The sequence below is a fragment of the Mastomys coucha genome, unplaced genomic scaffold (genome assembly GCF_008632895.1).
Source record: "Mastomys coucha isolate ucsf_1 unplaced genomic scaffold, UCSF_Mcou_1 pScaffold5, whole genome shotgun sequence".
Taxonomy (NCBI): domain Eukaryota; kingdom Metazoa; phylum Chordata; class Mammalia; order Rodentia; family Muridae; genus Mastomys; species Mastomys coucha.
In genome coordinates, this window is record NW_022196911.1 from 84,259,204 (window position 1) to 84,281,472 (window position 22,269).

The 22,269-nt window shown below is 48.7% G+C and overlaps 1 protein-coding gene across 10 annotated transcripts in view; it reads right to left on the reverse strand.

The window, feature by feature from the left end:
• The window catches only part of Msi2 (musashi RNA binding protein 2), a 374,256-nt gene that overhangs the window by 52,560 nt on the left and 299,427 nt on the right, over window positions 1-22,269 (reverse strand). For all 10 annotated transcript variants that reach the window (XM_031354282.1, XM_031354278.1, XM_031354276.1 and 7 more), the window contains exon 8: window positions 14,938-15,020. In XM_031354282.1, coding sequence (XP_031210142.1) covers window positions 14,938-15,020 — 83 coding nt within the window. The remainder of the gene's footprint in view (window positions 1-14,937; window positions 15,021-22,269) is intronic.

Here is a 22,269-nt window from a genome sequence, read left to right on the forward strand (position 1 = left end):
GCTTGCCCCCAGTGACCAACTCCCTCAATCCCTTAAAGGTTCCCCACCAGCCCCACCAGCTGGGAACTGTGTACCTATATGAGCTGTAGGGCACATTTCACTTTCAGTCCACGGCAGGTGGGAAACAGCACTTTGATTTTCCTGAAGGGCAACTGGTAACACATAAAAACCTATGAGCCCATCCATCTTTTGATTTAATAGTCCTGCATGTTGGAATCTGTACTGTTGAGAGCCTATGAATGAGGCTACTTGCCAGCTATAACAACAACAACAACAACAACAACAACAATCCAACAGCAGGGACTGTGGCTGGTGAGATGTTGGCTCTGTGGGTAAAGGCTCCTTGCCACCAAGCTTGACCACCTGAGTGCTGTCCCTGGGACCCAAACGGTAGAAGAAGAGAGATGCTGCAAGATGTCCTCTAGAATGTCCCCCACCCCCAACACTGCAATAAAATAAAAACAAAAAAACAAGTAACAGGGTGGGGCCTAGAAAGATGGCTCAGAAGTTAAGAGCATTTGTTCTTTTAGAGGACCTAAATTCAATTCCCAGTACCCCCATGGTGACTCACAACCATCAATAACTCCAGTTCCAGGGGATCCAACACTACTCTGACCTACATAAGTACTGGGCATGCATGTGTTATATAGACATGCATGCAGGCAAAATTATTTATATACAAAAAATAAAATAAATCTTTAATAGTTTTTTTTTTTGGTTTTGTTTTTTAAAAAAGCATGAACAAACCACAAAACTGGGGACTGACGAAGTTGGGTATGGCCCAGTGTCAATGAAAACTATAGGTCACTGACAGGCACTAGGGACCTCCTAGGTCCAAGGTAAGCCAGGACACTATTCTACCTGCAGGAAGACAAACATAAATGACAGTGATCTTGTAGAGAAAAAAAAAACCCAGTGTATACACTGTAGTAAAACTATTAAAAAGATCTAGCAAAGCTTTAAAGAGTACCCTGCATTTGGTAACTGTTTAAGTCTCCTGCTCCCTACTGGCTGCATGCGGCATGTTTTCATAAAACAATGTAATAGCTTGTCATCAATAGGGGTTATTGGGGGGGGCAGGGGGTTTTCTCTTACACGTAGGTGGAGAAATTTGATTAAGAAGGAATAAATTCAACCACATCAGGACTTTTAGATCTCCCTCATCGCTCAGGCAGAGGATGAGCCCTAGTCCCTGCCTTTGAGCCCCCATCCTGGGAGCTCATCTCCTTTGCAGGAAGCTGCCCCAGCACAGGAAGATGGGCGTGCCCTGAGCAGGCAGGCAGATAATTACCTGTGGTAGACACTAGGATGGGAATAATGCTGCTAACCAGCTCACTTACTAAGAGGCCTATCAGTGGCAATCTATTGCTTTGTCTTATGAAAACCTGCTGCCTGTTCCTAGGCAACCCGATCAACGGAAATTTCAGGTTTATACAATTTTCATTTAGGGAACAGAAAGGTTAACTAACTGTAATAGAAGTATTTTAAACAAACCCACCTACTAACTCTTCTTTAGCACCGAGCAGGGCTGGCAGCTCCGCTGAATTCTGTTGTCGCTGCTGGGGGCATTTTGGCAGCACCCACTGCAGGAGCTCTGTCAACCACCCACCCTATCACAGTGAGTGCACTCTAAGGCCAGAGGCTATGGCATGCGAACCCTCTAGAGGTTCAGCCTGTCCCGGGCATTTGAGTGGCAGGAGAGGCATTGGACACAGCAGGGATCCTGGTCTGGCCAGCTTTGCACAGTCTGTCTCCACTCCCTGCCCCTGGAGAGTCAGACTGATTTACTTCTAGGAGGTGGAAGAACTCAGAGCCAGGATGTGGGGGAATCCACAAGTGAGCCCCTGCTCTGAGGATTGCCATTCTGTTGAGACAGAGACATCCCCAGTTTCTTGTTCATCAAGGACATAGACAAGTGTTCTCTGAACATCAAACTGCCATAAGTTCTCTGCCCTGCCCCCGGCCTTTGGAGGCTCTTTTTTTTTTTTTTTCCTTTCCCAAGACAGGGTTTCTCTGTGTAGCCCTAGCTGTACTGGAACTCTCTCTGTAGACCAGGCTGGCTTTGAACTCACGGAGATCTGCCTGCCTTTGCCTCTCATGTGCTGAGATTAAAGGCACGTGCCACCACCACCTGGAGTCACTTTTAGGCTTGTCACTTCTCCATCTCTAGAGCCCACACAGGTGCTATCTTCTACTGTACCAGTTGCAAGCCAGAGAGCTTGACCCAAGACCTAGAGGGGAAATCAGAACCAAACAGGAAAACCCAATCCACCTCCTTGGTTCTGGTCTTAAACTCAGGTCATCTGGACAGGACCCATGTTCCAGACATCAACAACCATGCATAAAATACCCTCAAACACAGTGGCCTTGTGCAACCACGGATTGTCTTCCTTGGGGCTCTGAGTTGATGTGGTTTGGCCGGGCTCCATCTCCTATGGAGCTGTGGTCAGATGGTGGCTAGGACTGGAGCCAAAGCCTTGACTAAACTGAGGGTCCGTGAAGGATGATGGAGAGCGAGGAGGTACAGCTTCTCCAAGGCCCCTGGCTTTGTCACAGGGAGAACATTCTCAGAGACTCAGCAGAAGGTATAGGGTGCACACCACTGGGATTCACATCACGTGACTTCCACCACATTCTACTGTGTGCCCTATGCTAGCTGAGAGGAGGACAGGACATGAAGTGTAAACAGCTGGAACCTGAAGACCTAAGGGCCATCTACTGCCTGAGGTCACTGACATGTGGGAGGATCAGACAGGAAAGAGGCATTCTACCACCTAGCAGTCTGCTGGCTAGGTTCTCAGGGTAGTGGGCACTGAGGTCTGCTGACATCAGGGAACAGTAGACAGAGCATACAAGCTCCCTTCCACTGCAGCCGGGGGGTGGGGGAGTCTGAGGGGGGTGGGATGCATAGATCTGGAGAAGCATTTCCCAGTTTAGTCCTGAGCTTTTCCCATCAACTTCTGGCTACTGACACTGGTTTAAGAGCAGGCTACTCCGAGCATGTGGAAGGAAATAGGCCAGCCTGTGTGGCTCTGTACTTGTCAGAGAGGCCTCAGAGGCCCACTTGTGACTGACAACTCATTCCAGGAGTGGGCCTCTACTTCTGAACCCCAGAGACAGCAAAGCTACGAAACAACCTGAAGTCGGGCCTGAAAATGTGCTTTGAAATTTCACTCTTTAAATATGCTGCTCAACTCAACAAATGGGCCTTGGAGGGCAGGCAAGTCTTTCTTGTATCCCTCAGGATCATGGCGTCAAAATGAGGTCCTAATAGAAGATTCTTTACCCCCTGGGACACCAGAGGCTGCAGCACGCTCCTGTAGAGGACATGTCAAACGCCTACTGTGAGTTCACAGGGTTATTGCATGTCTGTGAAGCTTGTTTGAGGGAGGGACCGCTTCTCACTGTCATCCACCTCACTTCCTCCTTCTTCCCGCCCCATTCCCCCATTCCCAGGGGTGGTGCTGGGTATCAAACCCAGGACCTTGCGCATGCCCAGGCAGAGGCCCTTCCACTGAGCTGTAGCCCAGCCCCATTGTCTCTAACTTGTTATTCAGACAGAACTTCAAACTTAAAAACAGCTCCAAGAACAGCTGGTTTTGCCAGCGCTGCTCCCTGTTAGCATTCTGGCACATGCACCTCAGCACGTGCACACACTCCTTGTCTGTATCTGGAGGGGAGGGGGAATTATGTCTCGAGTTCAAGAGCATGCTGCATACAAAGGGCTTGTCTCAGGGCTTGGGCACTTACACACACATGGAGCTGGGGATTCCCAGCATTCCAAGAAAGGAACATTCTAAAAAACTTCTTATATGAAGATTAAGTTGCAAACTTTGTGGTTTGTAAGCTCTAAACATGGGGATATTTTTTCACATGACCAGAACACTTACCAGTTTCAACAGGGACACAGTACTTTAATCTAGCATTTATAATCCTTTTGTCAATGGACTCAACAATGCCCCTTTATGGCAATACATCCACCTGCTGTTTAAAAAGGGTTGTGCTTTGCCGTCTCTGTAGCCAGGTTGTCCCTGAATGCATGATATTCTTCTTTTAGCCTCCGGAGAAGCCAAGACTATAAGCATGTGCCACTGTCTCCTGAATGTACTACGCTTTAGAATAAGCGTGTCAGGGAGTACTGTTTTGGGACAGTCACCAGAATTTCTATGGGGAGTGGTTCCCTATGGCTGCTCCTGTACAAACCTACTTAAAGTCCCGGCAACTGCTGGGTATCTGTGGGGGAAGAGCCAGGGCTTCTGAGAAGGAAGCCGATCTCTAAAGAATGGAAAGACTCATTTTCCCTGCTTCTTCACCCGTCAGTGCGCAGTTCCAGGGCCTGACAAAAAGGCAAGAGGTGTACCCGTGGCCTGATGTACTACCCTGAACAAAGCAGGGCTCTACCTGGCCCGAAGAGGCCGGTGTGTACACACAGATCTTGTTAGGAACTGTTCGCTTCTCAAGGGAGCCAGAGGCCCCGTTTCAAAGGATAAAAATCCCCCAGTGTGCAGACACTGACCTTGACTGTCTGGCTGGTAGGAAGGGGAGGGGAACAGAGAACTCAGGGAGGCAGTCCTTGTAGCTTTTATGCTGGTGCCTGTCTTTGTAAAGAGATTCCTGACAGACCGGAGAGGCCAGGATCAGCTTGACCTCCTTAATCAATTGCAGCTCCCCCTAGCTGGTTCTAGAGGATTCAGGTGAACCCTGCTCATCTGATGTTCCAAACTTTGCTGGTATTCAGAAAGGGGAGAGGAGGGAACACTGTATAGATCCAGGATTTTCCCAGAATACAGTAGCCACACAGATGTCTCCACAGGGCAGGGGCAGATGGGTCCACCTCCAGAGAGCCCTTTACTCTTTCACACTCGATCACTGCCATTCAATACGAAGACCTTCGTTCCTCCCAGCCACTACCATTCTGCCCTCTCTACACCCACAGAGGCCTTTCTGAGAACCCCATGGAAAGCAAGATCCTTGGCAGGGCTCTTGTAAGTTCATACTCAAAACCCAGAGGAAATCTGGTGGCCAAGCACCAGAGAACTAGCTGTACACGGCATCTCATCAGCTTTGACAGAGGTTCTCAAGGACATGGGACCCTCGTGATGATACAAAGAGGGACGACTACAGGACATGCTGGCAGAAGAGATGACGGCAACCAGTTGTGCCATCTGCCTCCAGACACATGCTGGACATAAATGACCTGGAGCCATGGGAACGAAGCACCAGAATCCAGTTCCATTTGCAGAATAGGCTCAGCATGTTACTCTAGGGAAGAAAAGAACACAGCGTTCATGCGTCACTATCTGATACCTGCTAGGCAGTCACACCACTCGTGTGTGTGTGTGTGTGTGTGTGTGTGTGTGTGTGTGTGTCCCAGCGCGCATGTGTACTGTGTAAGATATTTCCATGGATTGTATAATAAACATATAAAAGAGCTATTCAGCAGAGCATGAGACACACGGAATCCTCAATCAATGCCCCCTCCTCTCAATCGCTGCTCTGCACATAGGCTTCGTTTACTGGGTAGAACAGCCTAACTGGCCTCTTTTCTGATAAAGAACCTAAGGCCTCAAGGAAAACAAACAACAAACAAATCAACCACCATTTCCGGGGACAGCCAGTATCCAGTCACAGGGCCCCCAACATAAAAAAACCACAGCTCCCCTTTTTTGGGTCCTGCCCTCTCTGCCCCTCCTTAGTCCTCTAGAGCCCAATCTGATGCTATTTCTTCCACAAAAATCATCCTCAACTCCAGCTTCCAGAATTAATTTCCTCACCACTTACAGAATTAATTTCATCCACTGTTTCCTCTGCTTAGTGTTTTTATTAAAACCAGCGATGGCAAAGTGAAGTAGGTCATAAACCACTAATACTGAGCACGGAGCAAGGCGGGGTAGCTTGTGGACACAGGGAGGAATATGAGGACATGCGACTCTTCTCTCAGGAGTGCTCAGAGTCTGGGTGATAGGTGGAGAAGAGCCAGCCAGCCGTCTCCAGTCTCCAATGCTTCTTGAGACATGCGCCCTAACAACAGCACCCTAGTCCCAGGGCAGGCTGAGCCTCATGTGTCAGAGAGTACAGCTCCCTACGCTGCCTCAGCTCTACCTTTGGGCTATGGGGTTATGCACAGCTAGCTTTTCTGCACTCAGAGCCCTCATCTGCAAGGCAAAGCCTGTCAATAGCGCTTCTCTCACTGGAGCAAAGCCTACACAAAGCCCTTGCCCTAGAGAAGATTGTAACACCCCGCTATGAGTAGAACCTACAGGAAAACCTCTGAAGATGATAAAGCCAGTTCATACCTGTGCTCATTTTGATTCCAAAGTACAAGGCAGAAAGCAGCCGCCCCTCCCACCTGCAGGCCCGGCCCTATTCCTGATGGATGGTTCCACCCCTAAACCCCATCCCCCAACCAGGTAATCCCAGCTCCCTGCATCTCCATCAGCAAGGTGCGCTAGGGAAGCTGGCAGGCTGTACTATTTGAGGAAATAGCTGACGGCAGTAGCGCCAGCTGTTCTTCTTTTGGCGGGCACCTGCAAGGGCATTTCAAAGTGAAGGGGAAGCCTGGCCCCCAGCAGGTATCCAAAGCTGGGTGTAAGACAGAGTGGGTGTCTACCCCAGCCCAGAGCCAGCTTCTCTTAACCAGGCAACAGTCTCCCTGTAGAGACAACAAAGGAAGGTGCCCTCTCAGCTGCAGCCTGGAGCTCCGTGGCTATGGGGTGGGGCAGCTGCAGGAAGAGGTTAAAGAAAGGACCCTGAGATAAAAAGCCTGGAGAAGACATAGGAGGGCTTCGTCCAGGGGCTTCTGGGTGCTCCCCTCGAAAGAGTTGGTGGGGGCCACACCAGCTGAGCAGGTGTGTAAAACCTGCTCGGAGTCCTGCCCCCATTCCCTTTCCATTCACTGGCCTGACTAGAGGACCAACCAAGGGCAAATGGGAAGAGACTCTGACTGGGAAGTTACCTCCCTGCAGGCTAAATTACTTCTGCCTAAAGAGCAGCACATATTTCCCACAGAAACGCCCCCATTTCCCCCTCCACCTCTCCCAGGCTTCCCCCAGCACACAAACTGTTAGGCTCTCATTAGCAGAGCCTGTACACAAACGAGCGTGTGCACACATGCGTGTGAGATGTGTAGGGCTCGGGATCTCTCCCTCTCCCACGTAAACATGGGATTCGTTTATTAAATGCCTCTCTGCCATTTCCTTTTTTGCCTTCATCCTGCTTGTTTAATATTGCATTTGACATTCTCATTTTATAAATGGCAACAGAAGCAGAATGGATAGCTAAAATTAGCTCACGGGTGGGGGAAGACGCTGCAAATAGCGTCGTGAGCACAGAGGCCCAGTTAATTCCACCCACCCACCCCCACACTTTTGGGCTGGTTCCTGACTGAGCTTTCAGTCTTTGGCGGGCGAGGGCGAGACCTGAAGGAGAGGGTGAGGGGAGTGCCACACCAGGCATTCTGCCAGGAGCACAGCGCAGATGCTGACCCCCCCCTAGCCTCAGAGAGGTTCCAAGGGCCAGCTTGGCCCAGCACTGTGGTCCTGATTTGGAGAGTCCCTGCTGCGCCTTGCACCTCAGTGTTAACTCTAGAAGGCTTGGTTCAAGCTGAAGAGGGTAGGCTGCGGGTCCCAGTAAGTCCGGCTTTGCTCCTGGAGTGGGTGCTCTGGAACCTACTCAAAGAACGATTCAGTCAAAGGGTTTGATTCAGCTTTTCTGGGACCTAATGAACCCTGTGTTTGAGAGATAGTTTAATGCTTAAGAGGCCCTCTGTCAAAGGATCTGAGTTCCCAGCACCCACAACAGGAGGCTCACAATGTTGTGTAACTCCAGCTTCTGGGAACCCAACACCCTCTTCTGGCTTCTTCAGGCAATTATGCATATATATACACAAAAAAAATAAAATACAATCTTTTTTCTTTTTTTTAAGAATCCTATCTCAGGTCTCTGCTGCTTGTTCCAGAGGCTGCATCCCTCTCATCCTCTGGGGAACCACCTCCAGTTAGGCACCAGAAGTACCTACCTCCCATGGGGACTCAGGAACCAGTTCTGCCTGGTCCTGCAGCCTTCTTCCCTAAGGAGCTCATATTTGCTCAATCAAAAATGATTCTGAGAAGGATGCTAATGATGATATTAAAAAGATCGAACACTATGACTGGAGCATGGCATGGCTTGGCTCTGCTCCCAACCTTACATAATTCTTCATCTCTACAGTAGTTACCTGTAAGTGTCCCATTCTTAAGAAGGGGCCAAGCACAGAAGTTAGCTTGCCCAAGGTCAGTGTGTCAGTGCACTGGACTGTGAGATGCTCAGCAGGGAGGGTCATGGTGCCATATAACAGGGAGGCACAAGGGTGGGCAGCATTGCCCTCTGACCTTTGCTCCTTTCTCCGCCTCATCATAGTTGGGTGCTCTCCTATACGTGAAGGTACTCTGACAGACTGCTTCCTCAAGTCCCACTGTCTGTTGGCAGCACCCTCTCTTTCTCTGCTTCACAAAGCACTATTCTATGGTAGGCCTGGCTTGATCATTCAGTTAAACCCCTTTCCTCAGGGCCCTGGAAGCATCACCCAGAGGGGACTTGCTCTGAACTAGTTTAGGCCTTAGTTGCAGATGATGGTCAGTAGGCCAAATCCAGCTGGCTGCATCCTGTTTTTGTAAATTAGGTTTTATTTGAACACAGCCACGCCCGCTCATTTCCATACTGTCTAGGGCTATGTTTGGCCACAATGGTGGGTGTTGAATAGCTGTGACAGAGACCATATGGTCCTTCAAGCCTCAAATATTTACTATCTGGCCCTTTATAGTAAGCTTGGCCCCTGGCTCAGGCCAAACAGAGGTCACTTGCTGTCACCTGCTGTCACTAAGAGTGGTTTTTTTCAGGAGAGCTGAATGCCTGCCAGCCTTTCAGATTATAAATGTGACCACAGAGTAGGCAATGCCTCTGGGACCAGGAACAGAACCAAAAATTCATCTGAGCTGCAGAGGGATGAAGCAGGTGCAGGTAGATGGCGAAGGATTACACAATAACAAGTAGTGAGTCTGGGCTTCTGTCTCAGATTCCAAAGCTCTCAGTGTCTCTAAATGACCCAGCACATCCTCACATGGTGACAGAAGGAGCTCACCCTTTCCTCTAATAGGTATGCCTCATAATAAGGTCAGAGCAGAAAGGCATGCTTCTGCAGAGAGGAGACTGAGTTTCTGGGAGTTTCCAGGGCTAACTGTGTGTGTGTGTGTGTGTGTGTGTGTGTGTGTGTGTGTGTACCAAGCCTAGCCACACCTCCTCTCTCTGTCACTGGGTGGTATCACAGCATAAGTGGTATCCATGATTAGTGGGCATTCTCCACTGGTGCTTCCCTGCTTCCCTCAAGTCTTTACTGTGCACACAAATCACTACCTGGCTCTTGGGTGCTAGGCTAGGAGGGCCAGAGACTCTGCATTCCTCATTGCCTCCCATAGGCTGCCCACTCTGCGACCACGGGCTGACCATGGTAGAAGGTGTACTGCTAGGATTCCACTCACTCCAAGGCTGGGGCTCTACCTATGTCTTCGTAGATTTCCGTAAGTGTCATACCTATGAGAAAAAAAGGACTCTAAACTCTAACCACTAGACAGAAACTTAGGCCTGTCTGTCTTTCCTAACCCCCTCCTTCTTCCTTATCGAGGTACTGGTTCAGTGGGTAAAAATGCCTGCCAGCAAACCTAACAATCTAAGTTTGATCCCTGGGACCCACTTGAAAGCAGGAATGGACTCCTTCAAGTTGTCCTGACTTCCACACATGCATCATGGTGCCCTCACATCCACAAACACACAGCTAGATACGTTTTTGTTTTCTTTAAAACCCAAGATGGTTAAAACAAAACAAAACAAAACAAAACAATTAAAATTTCAACTCTACCACTTCTGACTGTCCGCTGCAGTGCCAGCATGCTGCCTGGAAACAACAATTCCCCGTGAATGAGGTGTAGGAGAAGGCTCTATCCTGGTACCTTCCACACTGTACGCTCCGTGCTTACCCAATCAAGGTACCAACATCTCCCAACCTAATTTTGAGATGGGGGCTGTGCCAGGCCTCTGATGAACCCAGAAGCTGGCTATGTGTCAATTCTTGTCTCCTTCCCTGTGGCTGCTTGGCACATCAGGAGGCTGCTTGCAGGCTGGGCTCTGGTGACTGACTAATCAAGCAAGTGTCCCTGCTGCTACGGGGACTGCTTCAATCAGGGGCAAGCCGCCATGGGAGGTGTTATTAGCTGCACCAGAGATAGAGTTTGCAGAGTGGCCAGAGAGGAGTGTCTCTATGCTTGCATTTGTGTATTTACTGACAGGCACATCTGCATTTGTTCTGGTGGGGGCTGAGTCTCAGATCTTGTGGGTTGGAACTTTAGCTCGAGTGGCAGCCAGCTCTCTACCATGCCTCAAGGATCAAGGGGAGAGAGGCCTGGACTGATGGCTGACCAGGACCCCTAAGCCTAAACTCAGTTCTCTGCCCTAGCTGGGAATCTGGACTTAACAGGAGATCAAGAAACTACATAGGCTGAGGGAAAAGGATGCTCTGGCCATGGGTAGCCGTATGTGCCAGCAAGCCCACCATCCTGTCTTTTTTGGTCTACAGAGGAAGGCTAGCCTCATGGGTTCAACCATGAGCTCAGGAGTACAGCTTTCTGGTCCTGAATTCTGGGTCTGCCACTTGCTGACTGTGTGGTCTTGGGCAAGTTGCTCCATCTCTGCCTTGCCTGTCTCTAAAATGGGGGAAATGGTTTGATACCTAGGTGTATGGCAATCAAATCAGGCAAGATGTACCAAACAAGTGTCTAGCAACCAAAATTCTCAAATGTTAGCTACTGCAACCTATAATAGAAAGTGCCACTTAGAGATTTCCTGCTCAGACTTCTGCCCCACCTCACCCTAGAGGCAATTTCTTCAAATTTTCAAGAAATGGATACATACGAAGCTGTTGCATGATGGTCTTTCTTGGGCCTTCCAGCCTGTTCTAGCTCCAAGATGCTGAAGAGCTATTTATTCGTGTATGTATGTATGTATACATGCATACATATACATATATATGTGTGTATGTGTGTATTGCATGTGTGCGCATATATTTTTTTTCAATATAGGATTTCTCTGTGTAGCCCTTGATGTCCTGGAACTCATTCTGTAGTCTAGGCTGGTCTCTAACTCAAGAGATCCACCTGCCTCTGCCTCCTGAGTTCTGGGACTAAAGGCGGCTGCACCACCACCATCATCACCAAGCACTGAAGAGCTTTTTAAAAGCTCATGCGATTAACTAACCAAATTAGAGAAGGAATGGCTTTAGGAACTATGTATGTATGCCTTTGAGTCAGGCAGTTGATACCTTACCGGCTCCTCAAATCACTCCACAGTTATTATGTTTAATGCATGCCAGGTGCATGCCACTGAGCCAGAGGTCCTGGATTCAAGTCCCACCTCTGTGGTTCAAGGCTGAGAGCCATCAGATCTTCAAATGTGAGAAAGTGGATGCACGGGTCCACTAAGGGGCCATGGCAAGGGTTAGAGGGTTGCCCTCTTCAGTTTCATAGCACAGAAGAGCAAACCCTCCTATGTCCCTTTTAGCATCTGTCTGGGCTTAGAGGTCTTCCGGTTTTGTCTTTCTGAGTGGCTCATTCAAATTCTGTCCATAGCACAGTTTAAATGCATTTCCTGTCTTGGTGAATCCAAAAGCAACTCAGGCTACAGCCTCCTCTGCCAATCCCCAGCCCCCTTTAAATTCTACCTTTCTTCAGAACAGGCTGAAGAATCAGGATGCCTCCTGCCATGAGGCAAACACTGTGTGACACCCTTTGCCCATGCCAGCAACCTAGCCACCAACAACCCAGGGAAGTGGTAGTCTTAGCTCTGTCTGCTAGGGTTCAGTGGCCTCTCTCTGTTCCTGCTCCCTGGAACCTCTGATTTCTCCTCTGGATAGGTCTAGGCTAAAAACTCCCACGGACACTTCAAAGTCTGTACCTGAACTCTTTACTTTTTTTTTTTTTAATTTTATTATTACATAGACACACCAGAAGAGGGAGTCAGATCTCATTATGGATGGTTGTGAGCCACCATGTGGTTGCTGGGATTTGAACTCAGGATCTTTGGGAGAGCAGTCAGTGCTCTTACCCACTGAGCCACCTCACCAGCCCTGTACCTGAACTCTTATGTCCTTATGCCTTCCCCATCTCTGTCTACTTCCGGTTTTGCTTACTGACTACAGAACAAGCACAGTCCTAGATGAAAAGAAAATAGGAATTTTAGACAAGAGACATTGCAAAGCCACTGAGTCAGTACTATCCGCATAAAGAGTGGCTTTGACACATGGGGGAGTCCTAGGGAATGGCTCAGTAGCATCTCTGGCTCCTAGACAGCATCTCTTTCCATCCAACATGGCCTTATCCCACTCCTCTGGTCACCTGGGGGCTCACCCTTTCATCCCAAGCTCAGACAAGGGCTGAAACAGCTCACTGAGCAGCCAGGAAGCTCAAAACCTATGCTTCTTCACAATGGGTAGCCTTTGGGCCAATCCTAGGACCTCGTTTCCCCTTCTGAGACAGAGGATGAGGAGAAAGCCTTTCCCATCCTGAATCAGAGGCTTATTTCAAAGCCTGTCCGTAGTCACACTGGGACTGACCTCTTGCCTGCACTGTGCCCTTGCAGATGAACTGAAGGAATGCAGGAATGGTACCCCCTTGCATCCTTGGCTGCCTCTTCCACTCCCTGAGGCCTAACAACCTTTCTTCTCAGAGCCTGTCAACGGCAAGCTCTGAGAGGCTAAACAAGGCTTCGGTGTAGGTGTACACAGGTGTAGGTTCTCCACCTCCTCAGTTTAGAAAATACCAAAGAGCGAGCAAGGGTGGGAAAGGCAGAGCCGACTGGAAAGCAATAGCATTTGGAGGACAAAGTCCACAGAGGAACCTGCGCTGATCTTCATCCGTCTCCCTCAAACCACTTTAATGCCTATGCAGATGCCGCCAACATACACTATGCAAAGGAAGACTATTTTCATTTCAGATGCATATGATGGCTAGGAACAATATGAACAATATTATTTTAGTGCCCTGGGAAAAAATTAGCAAGTCAAATATTGAATCAAGCCTGCAGCCCCACATGCTAAGCAGATTGCTTTGATCTTATCCACACTAAAAGCTCTATTATTGAATCTAAAGTTGGTGAACACATATCAGACCAATATACAATGCATATCTGAATGCATGTTTCCGAAGCAAGGAATGTTTTGACAAAAGGGAGAAAATATCAAAGTCATAGCTGCAATCGAAGCCCAAATTTGACCTCCTAACCTCTTTTCCCTGGGCCAGAGGCTTTGCTGGCCAACCAAAACGTTTGTGCTCTGGGGGATCTACAGAGGATCCAGAAACACTTGCTGAGCTTGCTCAAGCCCTCTCTCTCTGTCTCTTTGTCTGTCTCTCTGTCTGTCTGTCTGCCTGTCTGTCTCTCTCTGAAACCAACAAAGAAAGGGTTTGTCACCCCCTACTCAACTTGAGAGAGGACTGTGGGAAAGAAAGAGCAAGCTGACACCACCCAGAGCATGGCACCCTCTGGTGGCCACTTCTGTGGGCAGTCTCCCTGGATCTACAGAACTCCAGGAGTGGAGCCTCCCCTCCTCCTGAGGCTTCTTATTTCACCAGGAAGAGCAGTTATGAAAGGGAAGGAGGCAGCAGATTATGAGGGCAGAAAGGCAGGCAGTTCGTCACATCTCCTATCTGAGATCTGCTCCTCAAGGGCCTTCCATCAAAAACACGGCTGGAGGATGCCGCGTGGTGGCACATGCCTTCAATCATGGCAGAGACAGAGGCAGAAGTATCTGCGAGTTTGAAGCCAACCATAACTACACTATACAGTGAGACCCTACCTCAAAAAAGGAAAAAGAAAAAGAGAAAAAGAGAAGGGGGGGAAGAAAGGAAGAAAGGAGGGAAAGAAACATGCCTGAAATTAGGGAGCTGCAAAATCCAGCCTGAGGACCAGATCCAGCATGCTAGCCTTTTGCCTGTTTTTTTTTTTTTTGAAGATCTAAGATTTGAAAATGCTCTTTTATATTATTAACTGGTTGAAATATAAGAGAGTGACGAGTGTAGCAAATTATCGAGTGCTTGCCCTGCAAGTTGGCCTCTGTTCATTTTAGCTTTGTGTGTTTGTGTACGGATGGTACTGTGTGTGGAGGGTGCACCTGTGTGCAAACCAGAAGACTGCCGCTGGTGCTCTTCCTCAGATGTACCACCTGCCCCACTCCACCCAAAAGTCTCACTGCTCTGGAACTCAGTAACTAGGGTAGGATGGCTGGCCAGTCAGCCTCAGGCATCGGCCCGTTCCTATCCACCCCTCCAGTGCTGGGGTTATAAGAGCACACTACCATGCTCCGTGTGTTTTAAAGGGCATCTGAAAATCAAACACGTCCTCAGGCTTGCAAACAAGCACTTCCGTCTGAGCTTTCTCCCCAGTCTATTTCTGACTTTGGTTTCTAGGTCTCTCTACCTAGCCTTGGCTGTCCTGGACCTCACTATGCAGACCAAGTTGGCCCTCCAATTCACAAAGATCCACCTGCCTCTGTCTCTCAAGTGCTGGGATTAAAGGTGTGCATCATCATGCCTGGCCTATTTTTATTTAGCTTGTTGAGGTAGAGTTTCATTATTCCTGCCTGGCCTAGAATTTCTCTGAAAACCATGCTGGCTTTGAGCTTGTGGTGATCCTCCTGCCTCAGCCTCCTGAATGAAAGTACAGATGAACACCATTACTCCCATCAGGACCTTCATTAAAAGAGTTCACTGGCTCTTGTTTCTCGAAACTGTTCCCATCGACAGGGCTGAACTTTGAGAGCCTGGTCGTCACACCTCTCCTTATCTACTGCATGCAGGACATGGATGCTGTGGCGACTCAACCCCACTGTCCCCCACTGGACAATCCCTCTAGACTTACCATTTTATTATTGATTTCATGGAAATGAATCTCACAGACTTTCTCCACAACGTCTTCATTCTCAAAAGTGACAAAGCCAAACCCTAAAGGAAGGAGAAACAGAGAGGAGGATGAGTTTGGTAAACAGGGTGGCCTGCCAGTCAGGACAGTTTCCAAACTGGTGGGGGGAGGGGAGAATGAGGATGTCATGGTCTAGGCAGTGATTCCAGTTTATACTCAACACCCTTCCAACAGCAGGCATCAGTCAGAAGTCCACCCACACGCAGCAGGCCCCCGTGGCTTACATTTGCCCAGAAGCAAACAAGAAATTTACTTGTCTATTATTTACAAGGGTCAGAGCCTGTTGGCTCTGTGTGGAGGCAGGCTTGTGGGGCTGCAGAGAGCCTCTTGGATCACTGTGAGGCCACACTGGACCTTTCTATGAGCTTCGTTGGCTAGCCCTCGGGTCGGCCTCCACGCAGAGGCAGTTATTGGTCTCTTTCTTCCTGAATGACTTCCTCTAATACCTCATCAGGACATCCTGAGGCCTGGAAGGAACTATTAAAAGTTGCCGGCCTCTGTTCTGTGCGGGCATCTCTTTGCCACTGCCGCTTCAAACATGCTGTGGATTTGGGGCAGTTTAAGACTGTCTGATGCCTGCTGTCAGCCCGTCAGCTATCCACTGTATTTACTCGGCTGGAGACTGGCTTTAGTAGACAAGCTGCACTAAAGAATTTTGGCAGACGACTGCCGATCAGCATCCTGCGTGCCTCTCTCCACCCTCCTGCCCCTTCCTTTCTTCTCTTTCCGCCTCCAACAGCGTTTCCAGCATGAGTCCCCATCTGCAATGATACTCAGTAAGCACCAGGGTACCACGTGGGCCGACACATGGTGGCTCTACCACTTTGTATGGAGCGTGCCTGTCACGTTGGCACTAATGTGCAAGGGGATGTGGGCAGAGATGGAGAAATGTTGATGACACAGGGGCCTGGGTATATATAGTCTTGCCTGGGCATAACCTGGCGACCTCCTTCTGTTCTCTGAAACTCATGCTTTGTACTTGGAAGTGAAGGTAATATAAGCAGATGCCAGATCCCCCAGACCAAGACTCCCAGGGCTCCGCTACGGGGACTCTGTGCGTGCATGTGTGTGTGTGTGTGTGTGTGTGTGTGTGTGTGTGTGTTGCTTTGGGAGGTGAAGTTTGGAAAGTGAGGATGAAATCCTTGCTTTGTCCCCCTTTCTGCCCGGTCAGGCTACAATAAGGTGTCTTTCTGCAAGTCTGTAAAGGTACCCTTCCCAGGACCAATGATGCTGGCACCATGACTCTGACATCTTGCTTCCAAAGCTGTAAGAGACTTGTTGTTTACAAGCTATGGCATTTTTCTGACAGCAGCCCCCAAATAAGACACTCTTTTCCCCAAAGACACGGACATGTCAAATGTAAGATAATATCCAACTGGCTGTTTTTGCAATATGATTATCAGTGCTTCCTATCCAACAGATAAGAGACAGATGTAGCCCTTTTCAGTTTCTGCATCTGTTTTGGGACTCAGCCATCCAAGGCAAAAAAGAGAATCTCTCAGGTCCCTTCTAGTTCACTCTCCGAAGGCTAGCAGAGAGAGGGTGCAGAGAGAGGGTGCCGGTACACAGAGCTTACATATCAGTTTCTACCACAGGCTCTAGAAGATTCTTTAGGAAAATGAAGGCCTCTCTCTGCTCTCCAACAATCTCCAGTAAAACAGAGGACCAAGTTTCCCACACAAACGCAATCATGATCTCCAGGTCATTTGTTACCATGTGTCGAATTCTGAGCTGATGGTGCCTCCCACCACCACCGCACTCCCACTCCTACATAAAGCATCACAGGCATGAGGCAGGTGTCTGGCATGGGCTAAAGAGGACACAACTGTCTGCACAGGGGCCTCAAACTGGTAAGTTTTCACAGCCTCTCCCGGTAAAAGCTGGCTCCTCAGTAAGCTGAGGCCTGAAGCAGACGCCACACGTGAGCTAAACTGATGCTTAACCACAGCCCCTCTCACCAGGTTCATACTTCCCAAGCCGTGTCCCTGGAGAGAGCCTACAGAGCTTTCTGACTCCTCTTTGGGTGTCCCCCTTGTCCTTGGCCCCTAGCCCCATTCACTGTTTGCAAAGTTGAGGACAGTCATACCCAGCGGCAGAGTCCCAAGCATTTCTCTTTGGCCTCTCCAGGTGTTTGATTCTTGTCTTCTTTAAACACCTTCATTTTCCTGAGGATGCTAACTCACCTTCAGGTTGGGAGAAGCCTTCTAACTATCCGGTTAAGCTTCCTATCTATCCTACCCTGCCACACAAGCAGGAACCTACATCTCAATAGTTGGCCTTTTTTTCCTGCTGTGATTCTAGAACTCCGATCCTACTGGACTCTACAGGAAGGGATAAAGACCCCAGAGTCTTTCCAAAGGCCTCCAGGGTAGGTACCTGCAGGGAGGCCAGGGAAAGGAGGAGCTAGCACTGACTTTAAGCCAGTCACGTTCTGGACTAGGAGAGGGTTGGGACCTTGTTCTTAGTGGGTTCCTGGGATGAAAGAACACTTCCAAAACACTATGTGCGCAGAGAATGATGGACAAGGTTTGTTCTATGCCTCAGCATCTGAGCATTTTATCACTCCGCCTGAGACAGTACTTCGCCTCTGGACTGATCGAGTCCTTCCTTCTATACCAGCTTAGATCCTGTACTGTGACTTAGACCACCAAGACTTTTTTTTTGTTTACTCTCAGAGACAGCCTTCTGCCTAGGTAGACCTGCAGCCTCTATCATGCCCCTTGCTTCCAGCCTCTGGCACACATTTGCCTGTGAAGGCAATCCCTCTGCCCAGGCCCACCTAAGCGCTGCTGTTTCGTTGTTTTTTTTTTTTTTTACCTCATTGCTAATTAGAGTGACTCTGTAGCCTGAAAAGTTACCAACAGAAGCCCTGGGGAAAGTGCTTTTTGCAAATGTGATTCGAGAGTGTTCCTAACAGATAGGGACAGAGACAGAGAAAAGGCCAAGGGAGGGCAGATGCAGGCATGGTACAAGTGATACGGCCACAACCAACCACCATACGCCAACAAACGGTCACCGCCAACGTGGGACTGGGTGCAGTCACCACCTCCAGCAAAGCAGAAAACTGACTGTGGCCATTTGCAGCCCCCCAAGCATGTGATATTTTGTCATGGCAGGCACAGGATAGTCACCCAGTGAAGGGTCAGGTTTCTGCCGTCTCTGCAGAATGGGACCATGTCCCTCCCCCAGCCAGGCTGCTGACTCGCCAACCACAGTGCTCTGGACAGAAGGCTTGAGTGTGGATGAGTGAGCAAAACCTATGCAAACTATTAGGAAACAAGGTAAAGCAAGTGACATTACAGGAGGCAGAGGACAGCCGAAGGTTTGGAGGCCCTTTAGTGGGTTCAGCATATTCCCACTTGATGAGAGACAGAGGCAAGAGGAACCTTGCCACTGAAGTCACATCTGTAGCCTATAAACTCTTGGTCCACCGTGCAAGTCATCGATTCAATTCCAGGTAGCTATTACTGAGACCTGTGATGGGCCACCAGGCAGCGACAGGAAGGAGGTGGTTAGCTAAGAAGTGGAGATTAAAACAAATGGCTGTAAAGGAGCCAGAGGGCTCTTGGCATAATTTTGGATTCTGACTCATGGTCCCTCTTCCCTAACCCCACAGGACTCGAAATGTGTGTATCACAAAAAAAAAAATATTTTCCTGGGGCTGAAGAGATTGGCCCGGTGGTTCAGAGTATTCCTGCTCTCCCAGAGGACATGGGTTCAATTCCCACCACCCGCGTGATGGCTCCCAACCATTTGTAACTCCAGTTCCAGGGGATCGGATGCTCTTTTCTGGACTCTGTTGGCTCTGCATACAAGTGGCAAAAAATATTCACAACACATGAAATAAAAATAAAGTTCTTAAAAAAAAAGTTTTCTGGGGCTGGTGAGATGGCTCAGCGGGTAAGAGCACCGACTGCTCTTCCGAAGGTCGTGAGTTCAAATCCCAGCAACCACATGGTGGCTCACAACCACCCATAATGAAATCTGACAACCTCTCCTGGTGCATCTGAAGATAGCTACAGTGTACTCATTTATAATAATAATAAATAAATCTTTAAAAAAAAAAAGTTTTCTGCCGGGCGTGGTGGCTCACACCTTTAATCCCAGCACTTGGGAGGCAGAGGCAGGCGGATTTCTAAGTTCGAGGCCAGCCTGGTCTACAGAGTGAGTTCCAGGACAGCCAGGGCTATACAGAGAAACCCTGTCTCGAAACAAAAAAACAAAAACAAAAAAGCAAACAAAAAAAAGTTTTCCTGACTAAAAGGAAGACAGCCTGGGTTCAAAGCCTCCACAGCCTGGATGTGTCACGACGCAGTGGTGTCAAGACTCATTTGCAGTCTTTTAAACATCGACATCTCTTCAACATCCCTGGCTGTTTGGCCCGAACAGAGAAAACAAACTTGATTATGTCTAAAATATTTATTTATTCCATCTGGGGAAGCAAAGAAGCAACGAAACACTTAATTATCAATAAGTGTTATTTCTCAACATATAATCATTTTTATCTCACAGGTGCATTATCATTTCCAATGAATTAGTAACCCACCAGTGAATGGCGGCCTCTTCCCCAAGTAGACTAAGCCGCTGGGTGGAAGGCAGAAATAATGGGATTCGGAATTTGACAGGGACAGGCAGTGAGTGGGGAAACCCCCTTCAGGCATTATAGCTTTCTTCTGAAGTAAAATATGTATGTATATATGTATGTATGTGTGTATATACATATGTACATATATAATATACACAGCACAAAACTTCCCATCTTGACCATTTTTTACATTCCATAGCCCAGTGGCACAAGTGTGAAGCCATGTACCACACACATTTCTGGAACCTGTTCACCATCCGAAAGTTAAGTTGACACCCACTAAATAGCAGCCCTTTCCAGCCCTGGAAACCTCCACTTTTTTCTGGCTATGCCAGTGGCTCTCAACCTTCCTAACGCTGAGACCCTTTAATATAGTTCCCCATGTTGTGGTGACCCTCAATCATAATTATTTCATTGCTATTCAGTAACTGTAATCTTATTCTTGCTATAAACCATAATGTGAAATTTCTGCTATGTGACCTCGGGGGTGGGGGTGGGGGTGGGGGTCTTGACCCTCAGACTGTGAACCATGCAACGATCCATTCTAGGTATTTTTGTAAGCACAACCACATAGCACTTGTCCACCTCCCTCTGCTTAGTGCACTTGGCATCAAAGGCTTTCGTAACAATCTGCTGGATAAGCAGCCTCCACAGAGCTTCAGGAGGGCTGGGAGGCAGGAGGCGAAGAGAAGTCACCTTTTCTTTTCCCAAAGGAAAACCAGAAACCGCATCCCACAAAGGCCTACCAAACCGAGGCGTGAAGATAGATAAGAGAAACATTATTATCCTTATTCAAAAGCAAAGGCCACAGGGCTGGGGGTTGCTCGGGGTGTGAAGTGAGTTCAGACCAGCGCTCACATGAAACCTGGGCTTTGGCACTGTACATCCACCTGTGTGCCAAGTAAGAGACAGAGACAGGTGGATTCCTGGGGGCTTGCCAGCCAGTCACTGTGGCCAGTCAGTGAGCAACCATGGTCACCGAGAGCTATGTCTGTCTGTCTGTCTGCCTAGATAAGGTGGAGAGAGGAAGAACAGAATGTCAACCTCTGACCTACCCCCATGCTACACACTCCTAATAACAAACACAACAACAGCAGCAACAATAAAAAAGTCAAACAATGAGCTGTGGCCCCCTCTGCCAATACCCCCGAGAGCCCCTTTGCTTTTCTCTCAAAGGAGAAAAATGGGTTTCTGGGCTGGTCTTCACCAGGGCCTGGCTTCTGATTGATTGTGAGACCACAAGAGCCTACACTCTATCAGAGCCCTGTGAGGGAGCCCTTGTGAGTAGCCCTGTTCTGTATCTCATGTCCCTTGCTGAGAGAAGGAACGAGCCCTCCTTAGGTGTTTAAATTTACTCCAGACACCACTAATAACAGAGAACAACCCAGGGCTGAAGCTTGCAGGGCAACTGTAGAATGCCCCCTGCCCACCGGCTCCAAAAGCCTTAAGTGCACCCTACACTTCTGAGGGGGCTCCAGGAGCCCACAGAACCGGGACAAAGACAGTGGCAAGATGGTTCACCCCAGACAAAGGGCTTTCAGAATGGGTGGAAGTAGGGTAGCAGTGGGCAGGTTGCATTTACTGAAACTGGAGCATTCTCTTGAATGAAGCTATTATTGGAAACTAACAAGTCAAGGCTCACTTAAGAGGGAAGCATTTAACAGTCAAACCTTTTCTCCCTCTTTTGTTCAAAGGAGCAAAACTGAATATTCATCGGAATAATACAAGGCTATAAAAGACAGGCGAAGAGAAAGGAAATATGAAAACAAGATTGCTCAGAATTAAAATGACCCGCTTTAAACGCAGCCACCAAAGCACTTAGAGTATTGAGGGCGGGGTATGAGGGAGGAGAAGCTAGGAACAGCCTCCACCTAGCCTCAGAAATAAGTTTCTTCTCTTATCCTATAGGCCAGTGACCACTAAATGGCAACCACTAAAGCGCTGCCCATGGAAACTGGTCAAAGGCATAGATTAACGCCTGTGGCTAACGAAGGAAAAAACTGAAGGAGAAAAGTTGAGATTGTCTAATTTATTGTTTATTGTCTGTAGGGAAAATTTAACGTATTGCGTATGCAAGAATATTCAGAACTCATGCAACCCTCCCCCTTCCCCCGCCCCAGAGATGGAAGGGAGAAAAGAGGCAGCTTCCGAGGGCTGCCTCCAGCACAAACACAAACAGGAATCTCTTACATATAGGTGTGGTGAGAGCTTTCCAGCTTGAAAGAAAAGCTTCTCAAATCTGCTTCCCCCAGGCAACCTTGTGGGTTGCAGGTCAGGCCCGGCAGGCTCTGCACTCAGATGATCCAGCCAATACTGGGTTTCTCAACCCACCACATGCTTCTGGAGATCAAAGCCTTCCCTGGACCAGTGTTCAAAGATGGATTCAGGTGGGCATCTAGCTCAGTGAGGACCCGTACACACGTATCACATAGGCTAGCCCAGGTTGGCCCAGGGACATCTTCTATCTCCCACCCACTACATGGGCTACACTGTGTATGGCAACTGCCTTGAGGTTCCATAGGAAGCAGGTCTGATGGGGAAAGTACGAAGAATGGCTCAGTGGGTCTGGGAGGTATCCTGTGTGCCCTGGGTTTGCCCGGAGAACACTGATTGGTTCTTGTGGATGGTTGATGGGAGGGTGGGGACGAGGACACTGAACTGCTGTTCCAAGAGAAACCACATGTTTC